The sequence below is a fragment of the Polypterus senegalus genome, chromosome 3, assembly GCF_016835505.1.
Source record: "Polypterus senegalus isolate Bchr_013 chromosome 3, ASM1683550v1, whole genome shotgun sequence".
NCBI lineage: Eukaryota > Metazoa > Chordata > Cladistia > Polypteriformes > Polypteridae > Polypterus > Polypterus senegalus.
The window spans coordinates 141,159,753-141,169,847 of record NC_053156.1 but is presented as its reverse complement, the minus strand read 5'-3'; the positions used below and the strand labels follow the sequence as shown (position 1 = coordinate 141,169,847).

Below are 10,095 nucleotides of genomic sequence, written 5' to 3'. Positions count from 1 at the left end.
TAACGGAGCATACAGGGTACTGTTCCAAATTTGAAAACAACATTCCTTTCAGCTTCTTAAACCTGTTCACTTTGAAGCGGCAGACGGTTTTATTTCAGAAAATATACCTTCTGCATTTCTGAAAATGATTTATGGCAATTTAAGAAAATAGGAAGTAATACATTTTATCACAGATCTTGGAAGGTTTTCTCCTGAGGTAAAATACATTCATGCTCACTTATTTGTTCACAGTGACTGTCATGGATGATGTTTTTATGTAATTAAGAAAGTAAAATAGCATGAAACCACTGCAAATGTCTGGAACTGAAGCATGATGAAAAATAGAGCCGTGTAATATTAGCAATGTAAATTCTATTTACTAGCAAAATTAATATTATAAAGTGAGTCGGTCTTTGGTAGGGTGGCACGGTGGTGGTGCTTTTTCACAGATCTACCATTTTGGGTTGGGGGGATGATGTGTGATTATGAAGAAAACAACAGGATTTTTATTTCACAACAAATATGCCAGAGAGTGCGTCTCAAACAGATCAGAGCAAAGAGAACTTCAGCCTACACAATGCGATGCTGTGGGCTCACACTGCTGCTCAACAAGCTCAAAGCCAAGCAACTCATCGTCTCCTTCGATGCCACTTTTTTGGCATTGGATCTGAACTTGTGTATTTCTGACAATGCAAAGATGTAGAATGGTAGCCCAAGATTCATCCACAGCAGAAAAAAAAGCGAAAACTGTTTTTTAGATGTTAAAAACAAAAATAAAGATATTTGGCAAAAAAAAGTGTGAAAAGTCATAGAACCTACAAACTAAACGCTGTATTCTCACAACTATTGAAGTACACATTCACATATCAAACATTTATTGTATATAAAATATGCTTTATGTTTCACTTACCATTTTATATCATATATATATATGGTAACAGCATATTGAGCTTCTTTATTCTGCTGTTTGCTTAGGCCTGAATCTTTCTGAAATGAGTGCGGTCAGCTCCATCCAGCTACTATGGATTTTTCCTTTTACACTATATACAAATAACAAAAAAGAAAATGTATGCATGGCATAACATTAGCTTGCATTAGAGACTTACTGTAGCTGCTTTGAAAGTTGGGGCATTTTAACATTTTCTAATGTTTCTTCAAAGAGCTGATTATCTCATTTGGTTTATTGAATATTTTTGCAATAGTAAATTATATTCAAAAATAACAGATAGTAGATTGTAAATGCATTTGTTATTTGGGTACATAAAATACATGTTTTTCAAAACCACTTTATTATATCATGTAAAAAAAAGAGAATCTTGTGGTGGATCATTAGCTATCATAGTCAGGAGATTCCAACTCAACTGATGAAAAAATTGAATCCATTTCTGTCGTATTGTTAGTTGTTGGTTGTGGAAATCTGAGGCCAAGCTTGGTGTACTTCAAGTCAAGTCAAGTCAAGTTGGGGAGCATGCACTGGTACAGTACGTTGCCACAACCACTACACGACGAAACAACTCGGGATCCCGGTTTGCAACCCTCCAGGCAAGACATGTGGTCCAGTCCCACCCTCCGGAAATGACCCTCTATCTGCCCCAGCCAGGTGTTATGTGGGCGACCCCTTGGCCTGGTCCAGCCACTTGGGTCCCCAACAATGAGGATCTTATGAGCCGGATCACCCTCGGGGAAACACGCCACATGGCCGTAGTGTCGTAATTGATGCTCTCTCACAATTCAGGTAATGTGCCACATTCGAGACTCCATGAGCAACCGCTCATTCGACACAAAGTCAAACCAACGGTATCCAAGGATTTTCCGGAGAGACACAGTACCAATGGAGTCCAGACTTCAACTCAGGTCACTGGATAGCGTACATGTCTTGCAACCATATAGTAAGACAGTAAGCACCAGGACTCTAAAGACTTGGACCTTCGTCCTTTAGCATAGATATCGGGAGCACCACACACTTCTTTCCAGCGACCTCATGACCCCCATGCTCTCCCAATCCATCTACTGACTTCATAGCAAGAGTCACCAGAGACATGAATGTCACTGCCAAGGTAAGTAAACCTCTCAACATGGTCAACACTCTCTCCACAAACAGACACACTGCTGATGGCTGTGCCTAAGAGGTCATTAAAGGCCTGGATCTTGGTCTTTATCCAGGACACTGGCAAGCCCAGACACTCAAACTCCCCGCTCAGTCTCTTGAGCGCCCTGATCAGCACCTCTATTGACTCAGTGAAGATCACACCATCATCAGCAAAGTCAAGATCCGTGAATCTTTCTTTACCAACAGATGCCCCACAGCCACTGCACCCCACGACCTTGCCCAACACTCAGTCCATGCAAGCACTGAACAGAGTAGGATCAAAATCACATCCCTGACAAACCCCAGAATCAACTGGGAAAAATGCAGAGGTCCTGCCTCCACTCTGCCCAGCTCTCACAATACCATTGTGCAGGCCGGCCAGGATATCCAGCAACCTCGATTGGAACCCTCAGGATGTTCCACAGGGTAGTACTTCAGACATTATAAATATAACATTTATCAAAGATCAGAGATTAGACTCCATTTTGAAGTCTTGGGCTAAAACTGTGGGCTGTATCTGATCCTAATTGATAGCCATTCATTGTGGTGCTCTGCTAATACATTAGAGTTTAAGGGGAATGTTAAGTCATTATAATGTGCAGGCAGTGCAGCCATGAGGTTGTTTTTAGACATTAGACATTTATTCACTGTATGCACAACGTGCTATCAAGACTCGGCTAGGGAGCTCACTTCCTTTTTCATTCATTTCTTCATAAGTTAAGTTGCTTGTGTTTTTTTCTTATGCTCAATGCACATCATGTAATTTTCCCATTACAATTTCAATGAGCAGGAGGAGTGACGTACTGTGCTGGAAGTTTGCACATACCGCCACGCAACTAGAGGGGCCGCATCTATAGGCAGCTCATCAGCACAAGCCGCTGCAAGGCACACAGCTCTGAAGTGTGTCCCTATTTTGCCACAGGAGCAGCTGTCAAACAAGTAAAAGACGAAAATCTACTAAATATAAAAGCTGAAATAACCTCTCTTAAGGGAAAACTGTAAACTAATCCAAAACTAAAGTCACACACAATATTTCTCTGCTTAAGGAAAGACAAGTCTGAAAATTCATCAAACGCTTTTTAATTTCTGAACTTTGTACATGTCTCTCTTCAAGATATCTCAGGAAAAATGAAACTTTCAGGACAAATTTCCTCGAATAATAGATTTCAACAAATTTAGTCCAAAGGGAGGCGAGTTGTTTCATGCAGACAGACAGACAGAACTACTACAGTTTGTAGGGATAAAATAGAAGAACAGATTATATGAAAGGACTGTTAATGTGCTAAAAAAACATTTAAAGCTGAATATACATCAGGACTTATTGTGGCTAAAACAAGTAAATTATAAATGATGGTGCTTACGATGAAAGATGCTACGTAAAAAATGGGTTTATTGAACATTACCCTTCACCTGCTTATTTTGCCTGTTTTAATAATGTGAATAGTACCTTTTAGCTTTCCCAATATTGTTAGACAGAAGGCAAGACAAGGCACACACGAGTACTCACCTACTGTCACTGATGAATTGTAAGGCCAGTTTAGAGTCACCAGTTAACATAAGAAATGTAAATATTTAGCTGGCATACACTGTGAAAATGGAATAAAACAAATACAGAGAAAAAAGTCCATATTTGCTCTACATTAAACTTTATATCCAACTAGCAAAATACCCGCGCTTCGCAGAGGCGAAGTACTGCCTTAAAATTTTTATTAAGAAGAAAATTAAACCTTTTTAAACTGAGGGAAAATATACCAAAAACTATCTGTTAAGGATCTCTTTGTATACCACATTGTGAGTTCGGCCCTCCGGTTGTAATATGACCAAGCTGTGCGCTGAGCTTACTCTTAAGCATGTAACGTACAGTTGGCCATGTGAACAGTAATCTTGTCTCAAATCTCACAGCTTGGATGCTGCTGTCATAATCGGTTTGAGTTTCATGGTTTGTTTCAATTACGACAGTATTTGCAGGACTTGTGTTGAAGAGACATTCGGCATCTGTCAAGCGTTGTAAGCATACAACCGGTTTCATCGATAACTTCACATTCAGCTTTTGAGAGTTTAAACATTCATAAACATCAAAGTGTCCACTACTGAAATCGTCACCTGTGAATCTAAGATGTTTAAGAGGCATTGGCAGTTGTCGAAAGGTGTCAAATATTTGACCATTTCGGTACACTTGAAAGAGACAACCGAACAATTCAGCGGCAGCCATCAACTCACATGCAGAACCATGGGTGAAGGGCTTAAGCATTTCACTCTTATAGTGCTCCTGTGTAGTATAATTATCTCCTGTACCGTCATCAGTCCACACCTTGAACCTGTCCCAGTTATTCAATACATAAGACACAATGTTCCTCCAGATATCAAGAGTGAGCCTGATATGGCCGTGCAATATGTAACAAAGAGAATGGAAAAGGTAGGTGCCATCTCTGGGCATGGAAACCACTCGGTAAGTGACAGTTCTTTGATTGATGGTGATCACCTCGATAGACATGGTAATGGGGGTAGGGTTGGAATGATAAAGGAAATGGGTACCTGAACAATGTAAAGTAAGTCTAAAATACCTACACAATAACTATAATCGTAATAAACGAATAATAAAACAGTGGAGAAGCCGTGGATTAAATAAAAAGGCTGCAGTTATCAGCAGGGAGACATGAATCCCGTGGCGAAGCAAGGAAGGGGATGAAAAGACCGGAGCGACGGACGGCCTTACTGTATATAGGCAGGCAGCCAACAACGTGGGAGGCGTTGGGGTGGGGGACCCAACGCCACCTCACACAGTGACCGAGCTGCAGGCTATGGACGTAAATATGTACATAAGTAGGATTCAGTTAGTGTTGGGAACCCGTGTACCAAATTTCTTGAAGATGGGCCCATAAGTAACAAAGACTGTTGAAAAGTTCAATATGGCAGCCGACAGTGGGATCATACCACCGAAATAAGTACGTACATTGGTTTCGGTTAGCACAGGGAAGCCGCCTACCAAATTTTGTGAAGATGGGACCATAAATAAGAAAGTTCAACATTTAGCAAACTTTGTCAACCGTTATGACCATTACGTGTAGAATTTCTAAATGAAACCTGCTTAACTTTTGTAAGTAAGCTGTAAGGAATGAGCCTGCCACATTTCAGCCTTCTACCTAGACGGGAACTTGGAGAATTAGTGATGAGTCAGTCAGTGAGTGAGTGAGTCAGTGAGGGCTTTGCCTTTTATTAGTATAGATGAGATTTCATGCAAATGACACCTTTTTAATAAGAGATTTACTTTCAAATTTTCGAAAAAATTTTTTTCTTAACTCTGCTTTTTTAGGGAACCATTCACTCTTATAGGGGAGGTTTTTATGCTTATTTGATTAATCTGATGTGTAGTCTGCATATAGTCAGGTTTATCTTTTGTAAGAAGAACAACATGGAAGGAGGCATAACGTAGCTGGGATGAGACTTGATTATTATCCCATTCGGGGTGAAGGATTAATGGTGAGACTGGGGGAGGTTGTTTGTCAAGAGCAGTTCCTCCCTCGGTACAGTGGATAGCTGTGCTCCTCTGTGGTGGAAGTGATGTAGATGACTGCATGGATCCATGGGAATCAAAGTTCTGAAGGACAGCCCTGTTGGGGTCCTTGGATGCCACCAGTGGGTATTGCAGAGAGAAGGACCACCTGCTTCATGTGGCTCCTGTGTGACCTGGAAGTACTCCCAGGTCCAACATAAAAGGTAGCCGTCCAGCCTCCTTCAGCTGAGTTACAATCAGTAGGCAACGGGCAGCACTCAACTGAAGATGGAAGGAGGTATAAAATTATATCTTTTGCAGTGTTTTGTCTGATGTTTACATGTAAAGGTGTTGGCAAAAACTAAAAAATTATTTTATTTGAACCTGGAATTGTGTTGGGTAGCACTGTATCTGAGGTTTTGGGCTCCACAGCATTACACTTTGTGAAATTAAAAAAACAAACTAATGACAAAACAAACTTATGATATTAAATATCCAATTAACCTTTGGAAAGCAAAAGGATAATGGGACGTTTTGCAGCCCCTCCAGATGCAGCCATTTCTCATTGTGTGAGTGCTAATGCCAGATTACAGCCTAAAGGGCTGGGGGTTTACAATATCTCCAAAAGGATCAGGGGCCATAAGGGATGTAAGGTGTGGCTGCTTTTAGCTAGTGATTAAGAAAAAGGATTCATATGTATTGGTACTTGTCTATGAAAACAGTGCAGCTTTCACATCAAACTGTGCTATGCTCGCCACTTCTTTTAGACAATGCATTTCTTGGACAGCTAAAGATGACATGTAGGCAGATTAAATGTTCACTGCCTTTAAGCTGTGTGATAATGAAGCCAGCTGCCCCCTCACTGACCATGAGATGTCTCTTTCAGTAAAGGCTAGGCGCAGAAAACAAGATACGATGGGAAAGTCAACAAAAGACATCATAACAAGCAATTCTGTTTTATCCTTCTCTCCCTCTCCTTTACAGATGACACCATGCAGAGTAGCTTTAACAAGCTGGAAATATGCTAAGGAGGACAGCAAACAAAACAAAAAACACAGTGCCAAGGCAAACTTGGTCCTCTATGAGTACTTATTATAAGCAGTAGCTGCAAGGGTTTTTAGTTTCATAAGCTTAACGTTAAAGCTACTTTCTCAGTTACAGTCTCTTTGTTATCTTGAGGAATATTACAGCAATTTAGATGCTGTTAAAATAAATTCACGTGTGATGGACAGGAGAAGCAGGGGACTGCTGCCAGAAAATGAGAAGCCTGGTTTGATCAACTCTGCTTGTTACCATATTTATCCTTACCTGGAAAAGATATGCAGAATATGAGATGACTCTCTGTTGATGCTGACACTAGGGATGTGTAATGGTGTAAAATGTAAACTACAGATATTTAATGCTACTTGCTACCACCAACCAATTCAAACCATCACACACCCTTCGGGATTATATATGGATACGAAAGATCACTTTTTATAAATACTTATGCAATCTATGTTCTTTACAATACAGGAGACAAGATTGTATTTCTTTTTTTTTAAATGTTCATCCTTTCATTTTCAGAGTTCACTTATTCTACTATAGACATGGAGAAGAGAGTTTGAGCCTATGTCTGATTTGCTGAGCACAAGGCAGAAACAATCCCAGAGCAGGGCATCATTATCTTGGGGCACAATTATAAGTATAAAAGCATATAATCACGCTGGACTAGATCTGACTTAGTAGTCAGGGTTGCTGCACTACACTGTCAGGATGGGGGGCTTGAATGTTGGCCAAATCACTGACTGTGGTGAGGTGCCATTCACAGCAACTGGTAGAACTACAGGCATTTTATTTTTATTTGACAGATATGAACCTGATGAGAGCAAAAACATACAGAATAAAGTAAAATTCTAAAATCTGCTTAATCCAGCTCACAATTGAGAATAGCCACAGCCTATCTTGGCAGCTTACAGGGCAAAGCCATAGGAATGATCATAACATTACATAGCATCGTTATTCTTTTTTTTTTTGTCAGATGAAAAATGAAAAATCTAGTGGACTTCCAAGTGTGCATTCATTGAACCCAGTTAATCCTATTCAGAGCTGTGGGGGAACAGAGCCTACCCTTGAAATGGCAGGCAGGAATCATTCACAACCAGTACACCAATCAACTGCGAGGCACACTCAAGAATACACAAATCTGAATTCAAACTTGCAAACTCACAGCTGCCTCTCCACACAACACACTTTTTTAGACCTGGGATCAAAACAGAAAAGCCCAGAGAAAAACTCACACTGACATGGACAGGACATACAAGCACTACCCACTACTCACAGACAGTGACTGGAACTCAGACTTCATGGAGTTGTGAGGCAGCAGTGCAAATCACTGTTCCACCAAGCCATGGACATATTTTTTATTTAAAAAAAAAACACACTGACAAGATTTTTTCAGGTACATGAACCGGTGATTTAGATTCCAGCATTTAAACAAGTACCAGCACTAAGGGGCAAAGGTAGATCTGTAAATCCTGAACATTTATCTTCTTTCCTTGAACAGACAAAAGTAAAAGCCAAATGCAAATACAGCGGGTCCTCGGGTTACAACGTCTCGACATACAACGTTTCGAGTTTACAATGCTCACTCCCATAAAAACTTTAAAAAACTTAAAATGCAAGAAGGAATAAAGGTAAGGATTTTTTTTTTACACTCATTTTTTCTGTTCCTACAGTACAGTGTACAGTACAGTATATTTATGTCCTTTTCCTTTTTCTGTGACTTAGTTGTGTTTTAATGTTCTAGATTATGATTTTCCAAATGCGTTAGGTTAGGTAAGTGACTTAGGCTAGGGTGTGTTTCGACTTACACCAAAATTCGGGTTACATCACTGTTGTAGGAACGTAACTGTGTCGTAACCCGAGGACCCCCTGTACTGCTTCTCACTGGTTTATTCCTCAGCTTTCAATATGGTGCTCTGTTTTTGACAAAACTCCAAAGACAAGTCCAGTCACAGAAATGTGTTAGCTGACAGTATGAAAAAGAACAGAAAACTTTCTTTAAAGCATAGCAGTGTTCACCATTAACATCTGAGACACACTTCAGAACACAGGTACATTAAGGATAGCATAGTTTCATCACTTTATCTGTGCCATGTACATTATGTGCAAATATTTGGAAATCATGTGAAAGCATACTTTAGCATGAAATTACAATCCCAAATGGTATCCCCAGTGCAGTTTTCCCATAACTGTACCACAGCTTAAAGTGCAACACAAAGCACTGATTTATGATATAGCTTATACACTGAACTATTTGTACAATCATATTCCGACCACCCTTCAGCATGAACACGGTGAACTATTTGAAACAAACTAAGGAGACAAAGCTTCAGCACCTACAGTAATATTTACTGTTTTGCACAGCAGGCTACTCCATTTCCTTGCTCTGACTTCTTTTTATTTATATTTTTATTACTGCCTACGGCAGATTAGGTTTTGTTGTCTTTTTTGTTTGTTGAGTTATGAACTGAGATGTCTGAGCCTGGCAACAAGATAGCTAAAAGAGAAATCTATCTGTTTAGGAGCCATAACCCAGTTCCGTCAAAAAAAGTAAACTTGTGAGACAAATGAAATTGTTGTCACTGGTTCTGTAGTATAAAACAAAGTTCTTCCGTTCTCTTCCTAGAGTAAACTGCACAAAGACAATTCATTCAAACTAAAATGAAATCTGTAGTCTTTCCACATTTTGTCTCTTTTCTTTGAAATCAGCAATATACAGACCAATATATTAGGTTAAAGAATATATAGGCGCCTGGAAATATCATCCTGGAGTATTTGTCTATGGCGTGAGTGTTCTTTATAATCTTAAATCCTTTGTAATTTTTGAGTCCTTTCTTTTTGGTCGCTGTTGACTCACTACTCATAGATAAATGCACAACCATCCTTTCTTGCTTCTCTGGTTCATCAGGTAAGACCTGCGTTCTGGTGTAGCCAGCCAGGCTGTTGGCATCTGCCTCACTGTATGTCCCATCAAGCATCATTGTTCTTGCGTGGGACATTCCACAAGTACAAGGCAATTGCTGTAAAAGAAAAGAAGATATGACTGAAAGGCAGTTTGTTTTCAACTATTTTTTACCTTATTTAGGCATCTTTTGCCTTTATGGTTTTTAAACAACACAGTCCTGTTTTGTGGCAGTGGTTGTGGTTGGTTAGTCCTGCGTGAACAGTAAAGGCAGCAACAGTTCACTTCCAAAATTAGAAAAGGAATCACAAGCATAACCATTTTTCATCCAACACAGACAGAAAAATATAAATTAGAAAATGGAAAACAACTACTGTAGAAGCTCCCATGTATTTAATAGCAGAAGTTTTTTGTTGGAGCCTTGGTACCCGCAGAATGCCTGACAAATAAATCCTCCCAACTTTTTTTCCCCATTATAACAGGAGGTAGGACATTTTATGCAGGATAATGTCAATGTTACTACAGTACATAAACTATATTATTTACTGACAATGAAATAAACAAACTACCAATAAATGGAAGAGACCA

The 10,095-nt window shown here is 39.6% G+C and overlaps 1 protein-coding gene across 1 annotated transcript in view; it reads right to left on the bottom strand.

The window, feature by feature from the left end:
- Window positions 1-8,407: 8,407 nt before the first annotated feature.
- Window positions 8,408-10,095, bottom strand: part of LOC120525581 (gamma-aminobutyric acid receptor subunit rho-2-like) — a 100,111-nt gene continuing 98,423 nt past the window's right edge. Inside the window, exon 9 of the mRNA XM_039747997.1 lies at window positions 8,408-9,625. Coding sequence (XP_039603931.1) covers window positions 9,311-9,625 — 315 coding nt within the window. The 3' untranslated portion in view covers window positions 8,408-9,310. The remainder of the gene's footprint in view (window positions 9,626-10,095) is intronic.